At 42.6% G+C, this 25,176-nt stretch overlaps 1 protein-coding gene across 6 annotated transcripts in view; it reads left to right on the top strand.

Annotated features, from left to right (window-relative positions):
• FRY (FRY microtubule binding protein) overlaps window positions 1-25,176 on the top strand; it is a 423,715-nt gene that overhangs the window by 344,177 nt on the left and 54,362 nt on the right. For all 6 annotated transcript variants that reach the window (XM_043892044.1, XM_043892040.1, XM_043892039.1 and 3 more), the window contains 9 exons: window positions 4,940-5,196; window positions 5,647-5,793; window positions 7,673-7,841; window positions 9,115-9,205; window positions 15,962-16,044; window positions 20,254-20,404; window positions 20,961-21,064; window positions 21,790-21,975; window positions 24,177-24,375. In XM_043892044.1, coding sequence (XP_043747979.1) covers window positions 4,940-5,196; window positions 5,647-5,793; window positions 7,673-7,841; window positions 9,115-9,205; window positions 15,962-16,044; window positions 20,254-20,404; window positions 20,961-21,064; window positions 21,790-21,975; window positions 24,177-24,375 — 1,387 coding nt within the window. The remainder of the gene's footprint in view (window positions 1-4,939; window positions 5,197-5,646; window positions 5,794-7,672; window positions 7,842-9,114; window positions 9,206-15,961; window positions 16,045-20,253; window positions 20,405-20,960; window positions 21,065-21,789; window positions 21,976-24,176; window positions 24,376-25,176) is intronic.

Below are 25,176 nucleotides of genomic sequence, written 5' to 3'. Positions count from 1 at the left end.
ATTGAGAGTCAAAATTATTGATAATAAATTCATCAATCAAAATTGCATTGGGCTAAGTTCATTTGTCCCTGGAGTAGGAAATGACAACCTGCTCCACTATTCTTGCCTGGAAAATTCCATGGACAAAGGGACCTGGCGGACTTCAGTCCGTGGAGTTGCAAAGAGTCGGACACGACTGAGTGACTGAGCACGCATGCAAGCTCAGTTACAGACAAAAGTAAATTCTAGAATATCCTTAAATATAGAAGAGTGTGTTTATCTAAAACAGTTTCAGATAAAACTGTTTATCTAAAACAGTAGTATTTATACACTAAAACAGTGTATAAATAAACATAGGACAAATGTGAAGATGCTTAGATGAATCATAATCACTATGTATGTAAAATTTCCCCAAGAAATTAAATATGAGTGATATAACTTTATCCCCTGGAGGGGGAAATGGCAACCCACTCCAGTATTCTTGCCTGGGAAATCCCATGGATAGAGAATCCTGGTGGGCTACAGTCCACGGGGTCACAAAGAGTTAGGCACGACTGAGCGCGCGCGCACACACACACACACACACACACACACACACACACACACACACACACACACACACACACACACACACACACACACACACACACACACACACACACACACACAACTTCTAATGCAAGTAATTGGTGTCAGTTGCTTTTGGTGATGATGTTTATGGTATTTTGCAGCTTGAATGTCACTACATATATAATTTGTTGCGAGTTTGATTTAGGGCACAAATTTACAAGTAATCTTTGTGAATAATGTTTTGGAAAATCCATTTATTTGAGATAGATTAGTCACATCCTTGCATTGTGCCTGAAACAGTGGGAGGACTCAAGAAAAACCTTTTTGATAAACTAATTTTCTACTTGGAAAACTAACATTTATTTTTCTTCACTTCGACCAAGATTTGAGTGCTGCCTGTATGCCAGGCACTGTGCTTGGATCCTGGAAATACAGAGGCAAATAAAGTAGTCTCTCCCATCAAAGTTTCATCGTCTAGTAATAAAGAAAAATGTACAAGCATATGATTGTGATACAGTGTAGCAAGTGTAATTTTAAAAATTATACTTCTGTATGAGATGCACATTCTCTCTTTGAGATGGAAGATCAAGAAGTCATCAATTACTGGGTCAAGAATATCAGGAAAGTCTTCCCAGAGAAATTGATGTCTCAGCTGCAGTTTGAAAGAAGAGTAGAAATTTGCAAAGCAGAAATATGTGACATTGCAGTTGGCAAGTGGATTGGCATTACAGGCCAACGAAATAGCGTATGCATTGGCTTAGAGGTGTAAGATAACATGATGCATTTGAGAGATTATATAGGGGTTTGGCTAATATAACATGCAGAGAAGGGGGAAAGTTTGAGATGATTATGGACAGAGAGGCAGAAGTCAATCTTGGAAGGCCTTTATTGTGTTCCTAGGAGTTTGCAGGTCAGAGACTACATACGTGCTCCTTGAAATCCCTCAGAAGTCTGTGAACAGGGAGGACGGTCAAGCAACCTGCTTGGGTTTTGAAAGCCACTCATCTGTTTCAAACAAGAAGAGAGAGGGGTGAGATCAGAGTGAAGTTTTAGAAAGACTCTTCCTGTAGTGCGGTGAATGGATGACAGAACATCCTGTCTAAAGAGAGGAGACCAGTTGAGAAACAATGACGTCAGTCCAAGGAGGATATGATGAGACCTGAACATGAGAGCAGAGGGGGGACCAGGGTCAAGAGCTCTGGGCAGAGTACACGAAGGAAGTGCCTGGTGTGTTATCTGGGAGGTGGGGGAGTGATAACCCCATCTGGAGAGCTGATTCGAGGAGAAGAGGAGGGTCCAGGTGAGGCAGAAACTATGAGCTCACACTCAGATCAGTTTGGGTTATCGAGTTTAGGCATCTGTTGGACACCCTTGTGTATAGATAGACCAGGGCCAAGGGAAGGCCCAGTGGTAGTGGCTCATGGACGACCATTGAGGATAAGAACCGCAGGAATAAATGAGGTCATGAATGGAGAGAGTACAGAGTGAAAGAAAACCTGGACCCTAGCTTTTAAGGACCAGGCCAGGGAAGGGTGAGGGAGCAAAGAGGGAAGGGAGGCATGTTTATGCAAAGAGAACACCTAGAGGGTGTGTTTCATGGAGACCTAGAGAAGATAGGACTTGGGAAGAGGGAGTGAGTGGTCCACAGCCTCCTCCAGAATAGTGAGACCCTGGGGGATAAAGCCTGAAGATAACCCTATGAATTTCACAATTCATCAGTAACTGTCTGTCATTTCCAGGGAGAAGCAGCAGCAGAAGCCAGATCTTAGGGGCTTGGCTGAGAAAGAAGCAATGCAAGAGAGGATGGGGCTTATGGTGGATGCAGTCAGAGGATGAGCTAGATTTGAGCTTGTTTCAAGGGAGAAGCTGGTAAGAGGAGAGAGTCTGACAAATGGAGAGACAGAAGAGAAACAGTTTAGCAGATATGACAAGGAAAGAAGCTCATATAATGAGTTGCAAGCAAGTTCAGCCTTAGTTTCTGTCAAGAATTGACCTTTTGGCTATTTCAACTTATGAGAAATAACTTTTATAAAATAGCATAGAAAAATAAGGAGATTATAATAGATTCCTAGCCTTTGTTTATACTGCCTTTACCATTAAAAACCCTGCGGTGAGATTTTTACTGCCTGTAGTTTCATATGACTTAATTCCTTGTAAGAAGCCAAGCCAGTTATTTAGGTCTTGCCCAAACAGCCAGAAAATGATCTAGCATCCCACTGACATTGTCTTACAGATTATTTAATTCATTTCTGGAGAGGTGAATGATGTTTGCATGTCACAGCATTTTTTTTTCCTCTTTTCCCTTTAAAACATCTTTACACCTGATCTGGAAGCATGGGGAACCCCAGAGATCCCTACCCTCTCGGACTTATGACTAACAGACAAGATGTAGTAAACAGCATCAATAAGGAAATTGTTTATAAATTTTATAAACATGAAATTTATAAATACAAACTTATTTTACATAAATAAGTAGTATGATAGAAGGTGATTACTGCTCCAAAAAGTCTATAGATTTTTATACCACTGTTGAAAGATAACAGGTAGTCTTAAAATAGTTGTCCCTATGATTGGAAAGATTTCTTTCTCTCCCAAGTCCCAGGGCTTTCTGTTGTTGTTTAATCACTAAGTTGTGTTCGACTCTTTGTGACCAATGGACTGTAGTCCCCTAGGCTCCTCTGTCTGTGGGATTTCCCAGGCAAGAATACTGGAGTGGGTTGCCATTTCCTTCTCCAGGGGATCTTCCTGACCCAATGTGAAACTCACATCTCCTTTATTTCCATGCAAATTCTTTACCACTGAGCCACCAAGGAACCCCCACCCCCACCCCAATCCTTTCTAGCAGAGTTTAAATGGTTCTTTTGCCATCAAAGTGCCCCACATCTTTATAACCAGAATCATTTTCTTCCATCGAACCCCCAAAGGACTCTGTGCCTCTGTTGTGTCATCCGTCACTTTCTACCTGGCCCCAGGGTTATCTGTAGCCACAACTAGTCTCAGAGCTTCCTCCTCAGGAGAGGACCACATCTTTAATCTTTGCTGTCTCCATGGTGCCTGGAAGAGTATTTTGCACCTAGAAAAGGTCTGGTGTGTTGGACTAAATAAGTGTTGTGCTTTTATAGGGATCTGAATATGTGTCATGAAAGTCCATAGTATTAGTCATCACATCCATGAAAGTTTGGACATTAAGTCAATTTTGAGATTTGACCTGTGTGACATATAACAGCATAACATGTCTGACTTGCAGTACAGCATAAAGTATACTCTTCTTCAAAATAAAAGAGTTGTAATTTTAGGAAAAAGGCCAAATCCATTGAAGTCTCTGTTTCAAGGATACAGTGGATCATCTCCTGGCATCTGTGTTCTGTTGTGTAGCAGGCACGAGCTCTCTAAATGAGATTACATGCCATGCTGGATGATAGCAGATACATTAGGCCAAGCTTTCTAATGTCCCTTGGGATAAAATGAATTCTCCCGTAAATATTAGAAACAGGAGATGACTTCAGAGCTTGCAGCATGTATATAAAGCTGTGCTTTTGTTTCTATAGAAAACTTATTTAGATCATAAAATGAAATGTTGCTGCCAGTGAAACAATGCAGAAATGCTATCAGAGGAAGTAATGGTGAGATAACTGGTCATACAGTTGTACCTTTTTGACTCATTTATTTCAGAAGACAAAGCGCAGCATCAACCACACACCTTCCACATAGCTGGCAGTTTTCAAGTGGACACCACACATAGGACATCACACACTGGGTTTGTTCTTCCTGGAGGGTTGCAGCTTACTTTTTAACAGCTCATGGCTCATGCAAGGCACTTTGTAAAATTTAGGTATAATGGAGAGATAATAGTCATTATTATAATAATCCTAAGTAAGTGTTAATCCCTCAGTCTTGTCCGACTCTTTGTGACCCCATGGACTGTATCCGGCCAGGCTCCTCTGTCCATGGAATTCTCTAAACAAGAGTACTGGAGTGGGTAGCTATTCCCTTCTCCAGGTGATCTTCCTGACCCAGGGATCGAACCTGGGTCTCCTGCATTGCAGGTGGATTCTTTACTGACTGAGCCACCAGGGAAGCCCATGAATAATCCTAACTGCTGTTTATTAAGAGCCTGTTGGATGACAGGCACATTGTGTCTTTTAATCTTCACAATCAACTAGTGTGGGACCTGATTGGCCCATTTTACAGGCGAGGAAACTGAGGAACAGAGAACTTCAGTAACTAACCCAGAGTCTCATGCAGCTAGTATGTGGACCAACTGGGATCTGGGCATATGTCCTTCTGATTCCTGTTTTGTCCGCTCTAACGTACCGCTTCCGCTAGCTGTTCACCTTCTGGTTCAGTCTGATGAGGTGACGTTGCTCGCGGTCTCTGCCGTTCTCCGCAGAGGTCAGCCAGCGCTTCCCCACCACGCATCCCAACGGGCGTCAGATCATGCTCACCTACCTGCTGCCCTGGCTGCACAACATCGAGCTGGTGGACAGCAGGCTGCTCCTCCCGGGCTCCAGCCCCAGCAGCCCCGAGGACGACGCCAAGGACCGCGAGGGGGAGGCGGCGGCTTCTCAGGGGCTGAAGGGCAGTGGCTGGGGCTCCCCGGAGGCGACGTCGCTGGTGCTGAACAACCTCATGTACATGACGGCCAAGGTAAGCGCGAGGAGCCGCACCTTCCTCATGGGAAACCCGCGGAAAGCAGTGCCTGCCGTCAACAATCTCACGAACAGGGTGTGGGTGGTGGGGACGGTTGCACAAGTGCAAACATGCTTCAGGCCACTGAACTTCAGGCCCACTTGAAAAACGATTACAGTGGGACACTTCATTATGTGTATTTTAGCACAGTTTGATCGTGATCCCAGTTATCATCGTTATTATATGATCCTTGCATTTGAAGCATCATGTGAATAAGTATTGTGCAGTAGTGAAGTGTGTATTATAAATTCTTGAAAAGTGGCATCTTTGTGATGCGTGGCCATTCTCCCCCCTTCTTAACGATTTTGAGATGACCGTGACCCTTGAAATGACTTTTCATCAGACATTTTGCATCCTCACATTTTTCCCACGCTCCTCCCGGGCCCGGTTTTATTTTGTCGGTTACAGTACGGGGATGAAGTTCCCGGACCGGAAATGGAAAATGCCTGGAATGCGTTAGCCAACAATGAGAAGTGGAGCAACAACCTGCGGATCACCTTGCAGTTCCTGATCAGCCTGTGCGGGGTCAGCAGCGACACGCTCCTCCTGCCCTATGTGAGTGCCCCTCCAAGGTTGGGGTCCTTATTCTGTCACTGGTTCCATCTGCGATTGCAAGTTAGAATGTTATCATCGCACGAGTAGAATAGAGATGTCAGATTTCATCAGTCACGCTCATCTCCTGTGAGCTTTCTGGATGGTACATAAAAGTTCCCTTCTGCCCCCTGCATTGCAAGCTAGTGTCCTCGTGGCATCTCTGTCATCCCCTTTGTAAGTCTTTGGACCCAGAAACTTTGAGATTAAGGAACCCACATCCCAGGTGGCACTAGTGGTAAAGAACCCGCCCGCCAATACAGGAGAAACAGGAGATGTAAGAGACACGGGTTTGATCCCTGGGTTGGGAAGGAGGAGGGCATGCAACCCACTCCAGTATTCTTGTCTGGAGAATCCCAGGGACAGGGGAGCCTGGTGGGCTGCAGCCCATGGGGTCCCAAAGAGTGGGGTATGACTGAAGTGACTTAGCAGCAGTAGCATTCTTCTCATAATTAACCTAAATCTGTCTTCTAGAAACATTAGCCCCATTATGTAAGAGAAACTAGGTAACACATTATATTACTAATAAAAATTGTTCTGTGTTTACATCCTGATGCTCTTAAAACAATAAATATGCAGAATATTCCAGTTTATCTCTTCAAAGATAGGTAGTCAAAGAGAGAAATAAGCAACAGAAAAGTCCTACTGACACGCCCATCTTCCTGTCTGTATTTAAAGGTGAGGTCATCAGTGAAACGACTGCATTTTGAAAACCCTCGCACAGTTGGTGTCTGTGTGCTGGTTGTTTTTCTGAGAGGTTTTGTGCCTGCCCGCCCTGCTGTTCTGAGCCATGTAAGCCTCATTGCTGCTTCTGGGCCTCAGGCTTGAGGGTTGCAGTAATGCAGAGATTTAATCCAGAGTTATTTTTAAAACTTAAAACCATGCAGACAGCTCAAACTCGTCTGTTTCTCTGGTAGAAGAGTAACGGGAGGCTGAGTTCCTTTTTAAATGGACACAGCTAGCAGTTCTTCTCCCATGGTTTGCATAAATAAAATACTTTCTCAAGATAAGACCTTAGATGGTAAGGTTTGTTTTGTTTTGTTGGAAGATTTTTTTTTTTTAATGTCGACCATTTTTAAAGTCTGTATTGAATTTGTTAGAATGCTGCTTCTGCTTTATGTCTTGGATTTTTGGCCTCAAGGCATGTGGAGTCTTAGTTCCCTGCACCCACTGGAAGGCGAAGTCTTAACCATTAGACTACAAGGGAGGCCCCCAGATGGCAAGTTTTAAGTTTAGATAGAAGTCATCTTTAGTCCACAAGTTATCCCAAAAGTGGCTTTTGTAAACTCAGCCATGAGGGAAGGTAAGACTTTTAACAACCTGCTTCTATCAGATGTACATGTGAGAAAAGGTGATTTTTTTTTTTTTTTGTCTTTAGGTTGAAGATTGGCTTTTTTAAAAAAAATTTATTTTGTATTGGGGTTTAGCCAGTTAACAATATTGTGATAGTTTCAGGTGAGCAGCGGAGGGACTCAGCCATACATACTCAGGTATCCATTCTCCACCAGACGAAGACTCCCCTCCCGTCCAGGCTGCCGCATAACCCTGAGCAGAGTTCCCCGTGCCCTGCAGCCGGTCCTTGTTGGTGATCCATTTTAAGCGTAGCAGTGTGTACACAGCCATCCCAGCTCCCTAACTGTCCCTTCTTCCCATTCTTCCCTCTCCACACCCCCACCCGGCAGCCATAATCCAGACCCTTGGCTCGTCCTAGGAGAGAAAGACAGCTCTCCTGGGAGGTGTTGTGGTCATCAAAATGAACGGGTTACCACCTCTGCTGTCGACAACCTCGCATCCCTGTGGGCTGCTCTGGGAAATATCCCTTGTGTTCCGTTTCTCGTCTCAGATCAAGAAGGTGGCCGTCTACCTGTGCCGGAACAACACCATTCAGACCATGGAGGAGCTGCTCTTCGAGCTGCAGCAGACGGAGCCGGTGAACCCCATCGTCCAGCACTGCGACAACCCGCCCTTCTACCGCTTCACAGCCAGCAGCAAGGCCTCGGCGGCGGCCTCCGGTAGGACCCGGGCAGCTGGGTGGACGCCTTGTCCCACAACTCTGGGTTTTCCTTCGTGTAGAGCATTGAAAGGGTATGAGTAGGTTCTTGCTGCTTGTTCGTATTCCTACATATATTGGGTTGGCCAAAATGTTTGTCTGAGTTTTTCCATACCACCCTTTTTGGCCAACCCAATACGTTCATTTAAGAGAAGGCTTAAGAATAGCAGAGACTCTTAGCACCTTGTCTGATTAATGAAGTGGTCTTATAAGGATAACCAACAATTGAGAGCCCAGGGCTCATATGCCACAGAGTTGTTTTTTTTAATTAATTAATTTATTTTAATTGGAGGCTAATTACTTTACAATATTGTAGTGGTTTTGCCATACATTGACATGAATCTGCCATGGGTGTACACGTGTTCCCCATCCTGAACCCCCCTCCCACCTCCCTTCCCATCCCATCCCTCAGGGTCATCCCAGTGCACCAGCCCCGAGCACCGTGTCTCATGCATCAAACCTGGACTGGTGATCTGTTTCACGTATGATAATATACGTTTTTATTTTAGACCGAGCTTATGGTGGACACTGTAGTCATGGAGGAATCTCACTTCTGGACCCTCCTCCTTGTATCTAATGGGATTCTCTTGGCTGATATCCTCCTAGGGTTGACTGAACTGCCCCCCCCTCCACCAGTGTTACCACTTTTCAGTTGGCCTTTCAGCATCATGGTATGAAATAGATACCACCCTCCTCAAACTCCTTGATGCTGTCTTCCCTTCGCTTCCCTTAATACCACGATTGCCTCCAAACCTCTCTTCTCTTACGCCCTGGTCTCTTATGCCCTCTTTGTGCCCCAGATCCTGCTACCTGAGCAGTGATCTCACAGAGAAGCAGTGCCCTGGGGATCCTAAGCTCTAGGCATTTGGAATGTTCTAACATTCATTTCGTAACTCCTGGAACTAGAAACGCCAGAGCCACTAGCGGCAGGACTGGCCACTATAAATAAGCGCATTACCTAAGTAGCCAGAAAGAGAGGGTTTTAAGAATTTTGTAGCCTCGCTTTGTAAGAGAGTTGAGGAATTTGGTTTGACTATAATAGATGTCTTGGATTCTTCACTTCAATGGTGTGGGCTTGGAAGGTTGTTCAGAATGTCTGAGATTGTGCAGAAGATGCAAGAAATCTTTCAAACTGGGGATTTTACAGGAAATCCTTTCCTGGAATCACTGAAGGCTTGAGCTTGACCTCCACAACAGGCATTTCTTTCTGAGCTGTTCTTTAATCTCATCTACAGGAACTACCTCCAGCAGCAACACAGTGGTTGCCGGCCAGGACAGTTTCCCAGACGCTGAGGAGAGCAAGATACTAAAAGAATCTGATGAGAGGTTGGTGCACAGATTTGGCTTAACATGCAGCTTAACTTTCAGCAATTGTCTATGCAAAGCGTTAGTAACATTTGCAGGGCTTCATAAATTTCACACACACGTACACATACACAAATCCTTTCTTTTTTAGAAACACAGATTGACTTTCAGACTCTGCTCTGTATATCCCTAAAGATAACCATTTCTTCCTGAGCAAAGCCAGAGCAGAGATTAAGAGGGATGTTGTTCTAGTGGCTGAAACCCATTTACCTCCAGGCTTAATAACAACCACACCTCATTCTGCTAGTGGACACAGTCCATCTGGAGTTAGAGGGAATAGCCATGTGAAATTTGCAAATCTGGTTCTTGAATAATTTCTTACAGTAGTTATCTTGAGATGAGTTCTATGAAACATCACCATTCTTTCACCTTTAACTCTGTCACATCTTGGTTAACTAAGAACATTGTCTAAAAGAAACCTTGATGTCCTTCCCCTTTGTTCTTTAACAGTAATATTTCTCTTGTGCATATTTCTGCTTTCACATTGCCCAGGAACTATTCATAAGTAAGCACAATCTGGATCTATTTACTGCAGTTGAATGTGAAGAGCAGAGAACAAACCAAAAGAGACAAACAGGACTTAAATTTGAAAATAAAAATTAAGATGATTCTCATGATGTTGAAAACTTATAAGGCTAAGTATTTTCTAGTAAAAAGTAATGGGGAGCCCTTTCACTTAAATTAATTAAAAAATGAGATACAGATTCATACTGAAGAAAATTTAGTGGATCACATAATGAAAATAATTCATTTAGCTTTAAAAGCCCCTGGATGCTTTGTGATTTCATCGTGTGCATGAGAACCCATCAGGGGCTACAGGTGGAAGTTATCCGACCCAGGGCTGGAGTTCTAAAAGTTCTTTCTCTTAAGTCAGCCACAGCAAATTCCTCAGCATGCTGATTACTGGCTGACTACACTGCCTTAAGGCAAAATGCTCATCCTCTGAATCTCCCTTCAGATCATCAATGGGTCATGAATAACAGACCTTTTCTATTATAGTTCACTAAGGTTTTTCTTTCTCAGAAATAGATTAAGGTTTTCATACTCTGTAAATCAATGACAGTACAAGATTATTAATTCACATGTTATTTTGTAATCTATATTTGCTGGTACCTTCTTTGGAAAACTCCCTAATGGTAAAAAGAAAAAAAAAAAAAATCACATATTTCTCTGAAGATATTTCTGTCTTCTGGTGGGAGTAAAACATTCTTTATCATTCATTGTATAGTATGAATTTTCCACCTTAATTATACTAAGGGTAGAAAGGTGATATATTTCCATATATTATCATCTCATTACAAAGGCTCCTTTAGGACCAGTTATGAGTGTCCTGCCTAAATTTTTAGTGGTAGCCTTTAAAATGAAGAAGGCAGTTATCACTATAACATTGCAACCAGATAGTATCTGTAAGAGACTTTCTTGTTTATTTCCTGCTTTATCACTGTATCCTGTTGGCCATTGGGAAGCCCAATGCTACCTACATTTTTACATAGTCGTGCATATCCAACTCCTTCATACTGACTATATCTGTTTATCTACCTGTAGGTAGATTAATTGATTATATATATGATCACACCTATATGAATATTTTATCACGCAGAATACTATTGTTACATTAACCCTCTATTTCACCTATACTATTTCTCTAATATAGTCTGTCTTTTCTTTGATAGTAGACTGTGCTCTCAGCCTAAAGTATCTTTATTTTTCTTTGCAGTCTACTTATCACCTTCCTTCCTGTGAGCCTTGTCATGTTGATTTATGGGTACTGGTACACATGTTTGTGTCTCAACCATTACCTTTTCATTCTTAGAAAACAGCGATTATATGGCTCTTAGACATATTTCTATCCTTAATTATTACCCTGCTGTGCTGCACATAGTAATCGTCTTTTAAAACATTTATTCAGCATATAAATGAAAATTGGAGAAACGTCACAGCCCTAGAGGTAGATAAGCTAGCTGTCCAAACACCTACCAGCCCCTTTCTCCCTCCCTCTTGCTGACCCCATTACAGAAGACAGGTATTTACCCTGTTCTTTTCAGTCCTTCTAGACAAAGAGTCTACAGAGATGGTATTGGTCAGAAATACTGATGATCTGATTCATTTCTGGGAGTACCAGTCACCTGATTGCATTGTTGGGCTCCAGGGGGCGCCATGGACTTGTACAAAGTGGCTGTCCTGATGCCAGGTTCTTTACAACTAGTTAGTGGTTCTTTGATGTAATTCAGAAATATTTAATAATACCATAGCTACTGACAAAAAAAATTAAGATGGCTTGTAATAAAAGAACCATTAAAGCCAGTATTGTATTATATTGTTAGTTGCTCAGTCGTGTCCAGCTCTTTGCAACCCCATAGACTGTAGCCTACCAGGCTCCTCTGTCCATGGGATTTTCCAGGCAAGAATACTGGAGTGGATTGCCGTTTCCTTCTCTAGAGGATCTTCCCGACCCAGGGATCAAACCTAGGTCTCCTGCATTGCAGGCAGATTCTTTTACCATCTGAGCTACAGAGAATCAGGGTAAGAGAATAAGTGGGTGTGTGGGTGTGTGGGGGTGTGAGTCATTCACGCATGTCCAGCTCTTCACCACTTTATGGACTGTAGCCCACCAGGCTCCTCTCTCCATGGAATTCTCCAAGCAAGAATACTGGAATGGGTAGCCATTCCCTTCTCCAGAGCATCTTCCCAACTCAGGGATTGAACCCTGATCTCCTGCATTGCAGGTGGCTTCTTTACCATCTGAGCCATGCTTTTGAACTGTGGTGTTGAAGAAGATTCTTGAGAGTCCCTTGGACAGCAAGAAGATTAAACCAGTCAATCCTAAAAGAAATCGATCCTGAATATTCATTAGAAGGACTGATGCTGAAGCTCCAGTACTTTGGTCACCAGATGAGAAGAGCTGACTCATTGGAAAAGACCCAGTGCATCAGCTGGGAAAGATTGAGGGCAGGAGGAGAAGGGGAAGACAGAGGATGAGATGGTTGGAGGGCATCACTGACTTAATGGACATGAGTTTGAGCAAGCTCCGGGAGATGGTGAAGAACAGGAAAGCCTGGCGTGCTGCAGTCCATGGGGTCACAAAGAGTCAAACGTGACTGAGCGACTGAAAAACAGCAACTAAATAAGTACCTTTAAGCTCTAAGAAGTATTTATCATGTAGTTTTTTCAGTTAAACAATAATGTGAATACATATTTTTAATTAAAATAACAGTTTGTAAAATATGCAGAAACAAGCCCTTTACATATTTTTAATACATCAACCCTTAATAAAAGCCATGAAAGGATTGTTCATAAGGAACTAAAAGCAATAAACTTTAGCTGTATAAGTTTCTGGTCATCTGTGTTGATACAGGAATAGAGATTAGTAATCCACAGAAAGTTGCATACATGTTAATTTTGAGCAGAATCAGCAAGGGAAAACTTAGGGAAACACTTCATCTTTCCAGTTTTTCTCTTACTCAGTCGCTTCAGTCGTGTCCGACTCTTTGCAACCTATGGACTGTAGCCTACCAGGCTCCTCTGTCTATGGTATTGTCCAGGCAAGAATACTGGAGTGGGTTGCCATGTCCTCCTCCAGGGGATCTTCCCCACCCAGGAATTTAACCCATATTTACTGCATCTCCTACATTGCAGGGAGATACCTGAGCCACCTGAGAAGCCCAGTCTTAGCAGAGTTATTTTTATGATATATTTCTAAGACATGTACTTTTATATTAAAAGACTATTCAGTCTGCTTAATCCTTGAAATTCTTCTAGGATCTAGACCCAAAATTAATTTCATCAACCAGGAAAGTAAAGGAACAGATTTTACTCTTGGGAGTCAGTTTTTGCTTTTTGTTTTTGCCAAGTATCCACTTCACCATGCTATGGTTCTGATCTTCTCTAGAATAAGAAGTGTGGAAGGGGCTTTTTCCTCCCCTTCATCTTGGCCTCATAAACTCCTCCTAGAAATCCTTTAAATCTGTCTTAAAAGGAAACAAGAAAAATTGCCATCCGTTCTATATCTCTTCCCTGCCCAGTCTTCCTGAACACGATTGTAAAACCAACATAAATCACCATTCTTGAGTCACTGGCAAATCTCTGCCTGGTGTGAATCTATAGATGTGGAATTCTTTCATCACTCTGTTTTTACTCCTTGTTGAATGGTGTCTGGGTTCTTCATGTGCTGTTTATATCTTTGCATTTGTCAGCATAAATATGATTATAGAACTTCTTCAGAAGGTAATAAGTTGGTCACTTTGCCAGTTTCGTTAAGGACTAGTCTGATTTAGATAATTACGCAGTCTGATCTGTATGAAACTCAGCAGATGTCGTTTGTCTTCTGATAAAAGAAGTTGCGGATTCACAAAGTAATAGCCCAAAAGATGTGAGAATGAAGAATGTTTGAAATACAAAGTTACTAGGGAACAGATTGCTTGTCAGGACTTAAAAAAAAAAGCTGCTGCAAATGTCTACAGAGTGAATGAAACCAAAGGCTTTGTAGTTGATACACTTCTGAATTCAGCAGTCACATCACTGTTGCAGTGTTCTGAGGTTATACACCTGGGACAAGGTAGCATCTTAATGGCACACCCTGAAATGGCACTTTTCCCTGAAATTTCCCTCTTTCTTCCTACATTGAGGGGGACCGCTGGGACCCTGCACTTTCCCACTTTCAGAGGGAAATAAGAGTATTGGTCTGATATCAATTACAACAGAAAACCTAGTCAATAATATAGACAAACCACGCTTTGTATCATTTTATGTAAAATAAATATATAGATGTACCATTTCACCCTCACTTCCCCTCAGTCACACCCTTGCCTGACTTTATAGATCTTTGGGTGGTAAAAATGTTATGGATTTGTAAGTCTTTGGTGCTCTGAAAAGGCATTCTAGAAATCCAAGAGTATAATAATTAATACTCTATAGTTAGATGGCATCTCATAGTTTTGGAAACTTTCTCACATCATTCCTTTATGATTCCTGCAACAGCCCCAACAAAATAAATGTTGAAGTGTTGTTATTATTCCATTTAGGCAGGTGTGGAAATGGGGTCCCCAAGGAGGTAAAGAACTTGCCCAGGGTCACCGAGCTAGGGAGCAAGAGCTCAGCCTGAGGTCACACATCCCCGCTTCTCGGAGGCAGCACAGCCTTGAAAGTGTCCCCACCGTCATCTTCCTTGGCTGACACTGGACAAGTTATTTCACCTCACTCAGTCTGTTTCCTCGTTGGCAGAGTCAGTTCAGTTCAGTCGCTCAGTCATGTCCAACTCTTTGCGACCCCATGAATCGCAGCATGCCAGGCCTCCCTGTCCATCACCAACTCCCGGAGTTTACTCAAACTCATGTCCATCGAGTCGGTGATGCCATCCAGCCATCTCATCCTCTGTCGTCCCCTTCTCCTCCTGCCTCCAATCCCTCCCAGCATCAGGGGCTTTTCCAATGAGTCAGCTCTTCGCATGAGGTGGCCAAAGTATTGGAGTTTCAGCTTCAACATCAGTCCTTCCAATGAACACCCAGGACTGATCTCCTTCAGGATGGACTGGTTGGATCTCCTTGCAGTCCAAGGGACTCTCAAGAGTCTTCTCCAACACCACAGTTCAAAAGCATCAATTCTTTAGTGCTCAGCTTTCTTCATAGTCCAACTCTCACATCCATACATGACCACTGGAAAAACCATAGCTTTGACTAGACGGACCTTTGTTCCCAAAGTAATGTCTCTGCTTTTTAATGTGCTATCTAGGTTGGTCATAACTTTCCTTCCAAGGAGTAAGCGTCTTTTAATTTCATGGCTGCAGTCACCATCTGCAGTGATTTTGGAGTAAATGTGTTTATCTCAAAGATGAGTGAGTGAGATTAAACGAGATAGTGCACGTGAAGTTGTTATACTTCGGGGACTTCCCTGGTGGTCCAGTGGTTAAGAATCCGCCTTGCGGTGCAGGCGTTCAGTCCCTTGCGGTGTGGGTTCAGTCCCTGGTCGGTGAACTGAGATCCACATGCCATGGAACAGCTAAGCCTGTGCCCTGCAACTACCGAGCCCACGTGCTCCAGAGCCCCTTGTGCCACAACTAGAGTCCAAGCGCTGCAGTGAAAGATGCCACGCCTCATGATGCAACAGAAATTCCACATGCTATGACTAAGGCTGGATGCAGCCAAATAAATAAATACTCTTTTAAAAGTTATCCTTCAACCTCTTGTTTTGTTTGTTTGGTTTTGATTACTTCTTAAGCCACAGAAAGACTAGACAGAAAGAGGCCCTCTGGTTGTATTACACCACCACTAGTACCTTTTCCTGAAAACCTTTTAAGGAAAACATTAAAACTCGTAAAATTCAAAATTTGTTATGAAACTATTTTTGTGTGTTTCCGGGTCTGTCTTATTTTACTTATTCAATCTTTCAGCCGTTATTTCTACCATGTGCCAGGTTACCATATGAATCAAGGATTCGTGTTATTCATTATCATGCCCGTCTTCTTTCCAAGCAAATGTTATAATTTTCTAGTTGGAGTCACACATATTAGTCTTAAAATATTTTTCTTTCAAGGTTTGAACTTGTGCTCCTGAGCAGGAGTGACCACTGACCTGCTCGAGCACAAAGGGAATGTGTGGGGTACACTATTTACAGTATTCTTTTAGGAAAAGCATCATCAATCGCTAAATAATAGTATTTTTGTGTCTCAGCACATCACACACATGTGTCAGTATCTCATGATGGCTGTTCTTGTATTTGCAGGTTTAGTAACGTCATCAGAGCCCATACGCGTCTGGAGTCAAGATACAGCAACAGCTCAGGAGGCTCATACGATGAGGATAAAAGTAAGCACTAACAGCCTGAGGGGTTTCACATGGAGGGCAAGTGGTTAGTGAATGGAAAATGAGTATCTTGATTATTCTTGTTCTGATCAGTGAAAAGAGGCCCACAAATAATTAAGTAACCATTTAATCCAACTATGCAGAGAGTCAGTCCCTTCAAAGTAAAAACAAACCAAACAGTAGATGAATCAGAATCAGGAAAACTTTGAGCTACTACCTAAGACCATATTTTTGTCTTCTTGGCCCTTTTCCTGGGCAAAAGGCTAGTACAAGATTGTCTCTTTAGAAAACAGAAGTTTCCTTTCAGTTCTCCTGCCTGTCTTTGGAGTGGATTTAACCTTCAAGCTTTGTGAGTCAGCTCACCCAGGATAGATCTGTTTTCACATTTAATTTCTCAGGGACCTAGTGAAAACCTTGCCAGACTAGGAGATACGATTGTCCCAGGAATCACACTGTACTTTGGGAAGCTGGAAAAACTGGAAAGATCAATGCATTCATTGATTTTGTTTAAGTCTCTGACAGGTTGTACACTTATTGGTCAGGGAGTGGTCGCAGTTACTTGTTCACAAGTTACAGGAATTCTGGAAGCAGCAAATATTCCCAGTGACATATTAGCTGTGTAAGGAAATTGGTGAACTATCTTCTGGAACTTCCTTGTTTGGGTGGAAATCATGATATCTCATGAGTCAGGTCCATTTTGTAAGTTAGCGCATGGAGCTTTTGTACTGGCTGTTTTGAATTATTTTGTTCTTATGGGAAATGTGCAGAGTACAGTAAGATGTGAGTGTTTTAGGTTGGCCAAAAAGTTTGTTCAGGCTTTTCAGCACAATGTTATGAAAAACCTGAATAAGCTTTTTGGCCAACCCAGTAGTTCTAATGACGCTACATTTCAGTTTTACTTCTTAATGCACAGATAGGCAATTCTCCACCATTCAAAATATCAGTGGAAGGAAAGTCTAAAATCCATGTAATATTGCCATACTTGGGTTAAGTTTTATCTGTGCTCATGTGCTCAGGCATGTCTGGCTCTTTGTGACCCCTGTAGACTATATCCTGCCAAGCTCCTCTGTCCATGGGATTTCTCAGGCAAGAATATTGGAGTGGGTCACCATCCCCTCCTCCAAGGGATCTTCCCAACCCAGGGATTGAACCCACATCTTTTGTGTCTTCTGCATTGGCAGGCGACCACTAGAGTCGCCTGGGAAGCCCAAGTTTTAGCTGTGTCCCTATAAAACCTTTCTCTAGAACAGTTAGTATGAGGTTGGGGCCAGGGGAAACTTATGCACTTTCCCTCATTTCTGTGCCCATCAGGGTACTTGGCCTTCCAGGCCCCAAACAGTTGCATTTCAAGAGCACAGACCATTAGTTCTAGGCAGGACCAGATTTTATAGATGAGGAGAGCAGTACCTGAGGGATGGAGTTGTTGGTTCAAGAACAGTCTCCTTGCTATATAATACTTGGTAACACAAAATTTTGAGGACAGAAAAATTGAGTCATGGAACTGTTAGGCAGTTGAATCCTGACTTCCCCAGAATGGGACAGGCATGCTCTAATGAAGCGTAACATTCTATGACTGTGGATTTTACATTAGGGATATTGTTGCACTTTGACCAGTTGATTCCCTCAAAGTGTATCTCTGTTCTGCACAGGACACAGAATTTGGTAGAAAACACTGTAACAAAGTAATAATCACTTTGAAAATACATCTTCAGAGCCCTTTGATATTGAAACTTTATATTCCTTATGTATTTTAAAATAGTGACTTTCAGAGGGTAATTATAACAAAATGAGCAACTATGTCATTATATAAACTCAGATCACTGGCTTTAGGGGTAAAGAGAAAAAGTAATAGAAGTATTTATAAAGGGAAAGAAAAACTACTGTGAGTGAAAATAAGGCAAAAAGAGTAGTCTAGTAGTATCATCATGGCCTCTGTTTTACCCAGAAATGTTTATAAATTTGTCATACCAGCATAAATAGCATCTTACTGGGTAATTTTTGGTATAGTACTTGAATTTGATTGAGTCATGTGTCAGTAATATTCTTCACGTGATTACTGATATTAACCAGGGAAATTAAAGTTCAGAGTAAGTAGTTGGGTTGCTGAGAGCTCAAATCTTAAATTTCTCAAGTCAAAGAAACATGGAAATCAAGCTACTCAAACAGATCCTCATCATAGAAAGTCCATAAAATAGATGCTAAGATCCTTTTCTATTTGTCAAGTAACAGAATTGACTTCAGCTGTCCCCAGATGAAGCAGTTCATCCAGTAGGGCACAAGTACCATCAGAACTTTGGTAACTGGATCCTGCCTGATGCATTTTTGGTTCCAGCTACCCAGTGACGGGTACAGTCTATGCCATGAGAGAAGCAAAGGTTTGCAGGTTCACTTCCAAACCTTATGACCGGCTGTATGATATATGTCAGGGGTAGTTATTTTCTCCCTGAATTCTTGAGGGTATGAGCAGGGCTAAGATGAATGAGAAGGGATCAGGAGAGACCTCACAGCCCAGCGCTTCCTAGTCCGGGTTTATCTAAAAAGAAAGGTGCAGCCTCTTTAAAGTATTTTTTATTAAAAAAAAATATACCACCTTGGATATGATAGGCAAACAGATTCAGACCTAGTCTATAAAGCTGGTGGACAGCGCCTGGCATGTCACAGAACAGCAAAGCAAGGCAAGGTGACTGGGGTGCCGTGAGCAGAGGGCACGGGAATAGGAGATAAGCCGAGAAACAGGAGAGAGGTCTTGTCAGGCCTTACAGGCCCTGGTGTGAATCGAATGCTAGATTTCAGTATGAGTGTAAAGGAGAGCCGCTGGCCAGTGGTATGCAGAGAAAGGGACTCTGAATGGACTTCTATTTTCAAAGGAGGGCTCTGGGGACTTCCCTGGTGGTCTAGTGGTTAATTCTTCGCCTTCCAGTGCAGGGGGTGTGGGTTCAATCCCTGATTGGGAAGCTAAGATCCCACATGCCTCCAGGCCAAAAAAAAAAAACCTGAAACATAAAACAGAAGTGATATTGTAACAAATTCAATAAAGACTTTAAAAATTGTCTACATTAAAAAAAAGAAAATAAAAGGAGGATGGCTCTGGCTGCTCTGCTGAGAATAGATTGCAGAGGGTTAAGCATGGAGGCAGGGAGGTGGTGGGAGGCTCTGCCTCCCGTGAGAGATGGTGAGGGCTCCGCCCAGGATGGAGTGGTAGAGATGGTGAGAGGTGGTCATTTCTTGGGTTTGTTTTGAGGGAGAGCTTACTGAATATGAGGATGGTGGCAAGTCACTTAACCTCAGCGTCCCCTCTACAAAATTGGGATAATAGTTACCTATCATTGGGTTATGTTGGATTATTAATACGTGAAATGTATAGACCATTGCCTGACATGAGGTAACCCCTCGCTGGTGTTAGTTGCTCAGTCATGTCCGACTCTTTGCAACGCCATGGACTGTAGCCCACCAGGCTTCTCTATTCATGGGATTCTCCAGGCAAGAATACTGGAGTGGGTTGCCATTCCTTCTCCAGAGTATCTTCCCAACCCAGGGATCAAACCCACATCTCCTGCATTGTCCGGAGAGCCACCAAGGAAGCCCAAGCTGTCTCTCCGTTAGTTCTGACGTTATTATTTTTATTATTACTGTCACTACCACCATCACCATGGTTATTAGAAATATAAGCAACTATGGCTGATGCATGTTGATGTTTGGGAGAAGCCAACATAATTCTGTAAAGCAATTATCCTTCAATTAAAATATATATATATATATATATATATATATATATATAAGTGAGAAGTCAGGGAGGATTCCCAAGCTCCCATCCTGAGTGAACTGAAAATAAGAAATCACATTTTACTGAGATGGAGGAGATGAGAGAAGGAGTGAGTTGTCACAGTGATGGGAATTCACGTGATGTAGGGTTTTTCTTCTTGTGTATCTATGTTTTCAGTTGCTCTATAATGAATAACTATAAATTAGATATCCAAGAAATAAAGGAATGAAAGAAACTTAATGAAGTAATTCCAGCCCATTTGATCGTATAATTTCATAGTCACCAAATGGAATGGTTAGATCATATAATTTCATAGTCACCAAATGGAATGGTTAGGAAGTTATTTTTATAAGCACGAATTTGTGAGTTGCTTTCTAAAAAGGCAAGTCAGGAAAACAAGCAGCTTCTGTCCCTGTAAATGAAGCACGTTCGTCTTTCTCACGCTACAGATGACCCAATTTCTCCCTACACCGGCTGGCTTCTGACTATCACAGAGACCAAACAGCCGCAGCCCCTACCCATGCCTTGCACGGGGGGGTGCTGGGCCCCCCTGGTGGACTACCTCCCAGAGACCATCACCCCCCGGGGGCCACTCCACAGGTGAGTAGCACGTGCAGATAGAGGGGAGTGATCACTTAGCTCTGACTAGATTTTTCTTCCTATGAAAAGAGAAACCTGTTCCAGGTCCCATCAATTGAAATGATGTTTGAAATCAGAGGGAACACAAGTGACTTGAACTGCAGCTCTCAGCACACTGACTGACCTTGGTCGAACATTAACCAACGTGCAAAGCTGCCTTGCAGCCCTTTGAATTTTTCCTTGATGTGCCCTTGGTGTGGGTGTTCGTCCTGTTATGCCTTTTCGATTGTGAGCAGCTAAAAGAAAGAACCCTTGTCTTCAGAGTCTCTTCATCCCTCAGCCCTTATTTTCAAAAAAGTGACTGGTAAGAGCCCCCATTACGTGAATTAGCTCAGGTGAAGTTTCTTCTCCTCAGGGAGCTCTGTGCTGTCAGAAGTTACACTCCACTTCCCTGGAATCAGGGTCTCACCTGATTCCTCAAGGCTGACGAGTTGGACGTGATTGTGCCTGAACGACCTGTCAGTCTGTTTCCGTCCTCTTCGGACATGGTGTTGACGTCATCATTTTCATTGACTAGGTGCAATGTCGCTGTCATCTTTATGACTGAGATGGTGGTGGACCACAGTGTCAGAGAAGACTGGGCTCTTCATCTCCCGCTGCTGCTCCATGCTGTCTTCTTAGGTAAGCCTGGATCCCAGAGGAATTCTGGCCACTAGAGTCCGAAACCTACACAAGTCATCCCAGGGAGCTTTTACATGGCCTTCCTGCTTTTCTGAAATACCTAATATCTTCTGTCCTTTCTGTGACATCTCTAAAATTCCAGTTGATAAGTCATTGTTTAAAATTGTCCTGGGACCATAATATAGAGTGGTACTTCATCCATGCTACTTCTATAGAGATATTCAAAACAAGCTGGACTTCTTTTAGGGGCTTTGGTTCTCTGTGATAAATTTAAAGCCACGAGACACAGTCGATGCATAGAGAGAAAGAATGTAGAACACGGTCAGCTAAGCACTGAGATATTAAAATACCCAAGTTGCAGAGCAAAAAATAAAAAATGGAAAGAGGAATCAGCCAGGCAGGGAGACTTAGAGAGAGAGTTAAAGTTAGAAACCTTTAGTAACAGGGAAGAGAACATCTCAGGAAAGAGGAATGCTAAACATGTCAGATGCTACAGAGAGGTCAAGAAAAGTCCATCTATCAGCATTTCATAAGAACATTTTTTAAGGAATAAAACATTTGATTTTTCCTAAGCCTGATTTCTTTATGTTGGTAACAAACTAACAAAGGAAACTAAACATTCCTCTAACATGTTCCTCCCGGGCATCTTGGAATCTTTGCCATCCCTGGAATCTAGTCGAGCTGAAGGTTTGTTTATATTAAGAGATTCCACCGTTTTGTTCCAGGTTTGGACCATTACCGGCCAGAAGTCTTTGAACACAGCAAAAAATTGCTTCTTCACCTCCTGATTGCCCTCTCTTGCAACAGCAATTTCCATGCCATTGCCTCTGTGCTCCTACAGACTCGGGAGATGGGCGAAGCCAAGACTCTCACAATTCAGCCAGCTTATCAGCCTGAGTATCTCTATACAGGTAACACGAGGAGGGGCAGGGAGCCTGAGACAGAGTCATAAGTCTGAGGATACCTGGGGGTGTCCCTGGAGCCCACATCAACGTCTCTGCTTTTACCCTTGCCCCGGCTTTCTAAGGGATAAAATATGCACCATTATTCACAATAAACATGCACTGTTTTACTTGATGTTAAATCCTTCTTCCTTAGTAAGTATTTCCAAATATACTTTTTAAATTACTACTGTGATTGCTGTTTTCATTAAATATGTTACCAAAAAAATTAATATCCATTGACCGAGAGAGCATGAGTCTGGAACACCCGTGGGGGAGAATGTGCAAAACAGTGACCACCTCCAGTATTTTGAGACCAGGTATCACCAAGGTCCCAGACATTTCCCTATGTACCTTGAGACATAATTACATTAAATTAATATACACACACACACACAATTAATATACACATTCAGAGTTCTGAGCACATTTATGCAAAACATTGTGTAATACTTATTGCTATTAGAGGCTGTTATCCTCAAAAATAGTATCATGTTGAAAGGTTGTTGCTGAATGATAAGACGCCAGGATTCTTGGCCTTCGGAGGAAACAAATTCAATCCAGGGCCAGAGGTGAGGCTGGATCGCTCAGAGCTTTTGTGTAATAAAGTTTTATTAAAGTATAAAGGAGATAGAGAAAGCTTCTGACGTAGGCATCAGAAGGGGGCAGAAAGAGTACCCCCCTGCTAGTCTTTAGCTGGATGTTATATAGTCCCTAGCAGTCTTTTAATGAAAAGAAAGGAATGTCTTAAAACTCAGAATGGCACCAGGCCTCTGATCCATAAATTGCATTTTATGATAATCTTGGCACCAGATGATTCATCCCAGGCCATAAAATGATTGACTTGAATCTTGTAGAAGGGCAGATTACCATACAAATAGTTTCGTTTACATGGATTAGGGGAACAATATCTGAGTATAACATACTGGTTTGTCAAGTAGGTTCTGAGCCATTTGGCGGAACAGACTTGAAGACAGAGTCTGGGGTAAATGCATAGCACATTAACATAGCTTAAGACAAACATTTCCATAAGAAAAATGTATTGGTTAACTCAAGGTTTGAGAATAGCTAGCTTCAGGTGAAACCAGGTGTCATGGCAACACAGTATTTTAAGAGAAACCACGTTTTAAATTTGTATAGAGAAGGAAAAAAATATCGCTAGTTTGTTTCCTCCTGCCGCTTAAGAGAGAGAAAAATATCTGGCACTTGCAGCCTATTTCCTCCATTTGGAGACCCCTGGCCTTCCTGCCTGTTACCCTCTCAATGTCATACAGTTAAATCGTCTGTTACCCAACAATAATTTATCTAGGTTCAAATGTGTAACAGAGCTGTTCATCAGTCAATGGGTGTGTGAAAGCATGCACACACAGACACACACACTCACTTCTTTTGCAGAAAGCATCAATTAAAACACCAGAGCATCAAATGATTTGGTAAGTCTGTTAGAAAAAGGCTGATTAAGTGAGCTTAAATAGAAGACTGGGTATTTTGAAGATCTTTGTATCTTAGCACAAATGGTTCCATGCCATTCTCTTTATATATTGCATAGTATCCATTGAACCACATGTCTTAACTCATATGTTTCTTATCCATAGCTGGAGAAATTGTTCTGGTTTGTGTCTATTTTGCTTCTTGGCCAATATATAAAATGCCTCCTTGAGCCCCTAGGCTCGTATACTTTGATGTACTTTTAATCAGTGTATCTCCAGGATACATTTCTTAGTTTGTAGTGATGGGGTTGAACAAAAGGTAGATGTCTTTAAATTTTTTTATTGATATTGCAAATTGTTCTCCAAGATTGTTGCACTAATTTAAACCCACAATATTTAACAGTGTGTATTGCACACCTACTATTACTAAACTTTTTTGTCTTTACCAGTCTGATAAATTAAAGGTGGTATCTTGGGGGAGAAAAGGGGGGGGAAAAAAGACACCAAAGTAGAAAATAGCAGAGCACCGTCTATTACCAAATCACACTGGTTTACATGGCAGTGCAACTATTCCATAAGCAGAGAAAGAGTTTCAGTCTCATTTAATCATAGCCATAGCCAAAAATAAAGTGTTGTTTTTTTCCCCCCAAATTTAAATAACTGCACACTTCCTGATGCGCACCTCCCGACCTTATTCAGTGCCTGGCCTACACATTCCACCTGGACCTTGTCTCCCACCAGGTGGCTTCGACTTCCTGAGAGAGGACCAGTCGTCCCCGGTGCCAGACTCAGGGCTCAGCTCCAGCTCCACCTCGTCCAGCATCAGTCTGGGAGGCAGCAGTGGGAACCTCCCACAGATGACCCAGGAGGTAGAAGATGTGGATGCGGCTGCCGACGCCGATGAGAAGGCAAACAAGCTCATTGAGTTTCTGACGACCAGGTAAGGGAGGGGTCAGGAGATGGGCTGCTGTTTTCAGATCAGCCTTTTGGAAGAGTGCCATCATTTAAAAAATTCTAGTGAAGTCTCCTCTCTTCTGAATTGCATCTGCTGTCCTTTGTGTATGAGGCAGACCCTGGTAGGCACTGTCTACGACTCCCCTGATGTCACAGTGGAGGAGAAGGGAGATTTCCTGCCTGATGAGCAGGTAGCAGATGCGGGCAGGAGACAAGTGTGACTTTCACCATCTATTAGAGCTACCAGCCTCTGGGAGTTCCAAGACTTGGCAGAGAACATTGCTCTGGAAACCCAAAGTATTAGCCATGGTCAACCCAGTAGCAGCTGCAGAGGGGGGACCCCTATCTGCTCCCCTAGTCCAAAGGGTCATTTATAAATGGAATTCAGGAACGAGAAGCAATCAGACGCATGTTGGGAAAGGAATCCAACTAATAATAGATCAAAGTCAAGAAAACTGTGAATGATCCCCTTTTTTTTCAGATTTTATGGGTCTTTTGAGGAATGGTTTAGCTTTTGGTTCAGTTCTCATAAGCTCAGTTCCATATAGAATTTCACGCACAAGAAGCTCAGATAGGGGCTGGTGGTTCCTCCTTGCAGGGTGTCTCAGGGACCTGACTGGTTTGTGGAGAAGAAAGGTTTTCTCACTACGCACCGGTGTCAGTGCTGGGAATGGTGTTCTCTGAAATTCTCACATGCGGATCCATCCCGCTCTTACCACAGAGAAAACCAAATAGACAACAGAGGTTGTATCTTCAGTTTGTCCTGCAGTGTTTGGCAACTTAACCT

The sequence above is a fragment of the Cervus elaphus genome, chromosome 30 (assembly GCF_910594005.1).
Source record: "Cervus elaphus chromosome 30, mCerEla1.1, whole genome shotgun sequence".
NCBI lineage: Eukaryota > Metazoa > Chordata > Mammalia > Artiodactyla > Cervidae > Cervus > Cervus elaphus.
Note: the sequence above shows the minus strand (reverse complement) of the source record. Positions and strands in the feature narration are given on the sequence as shown.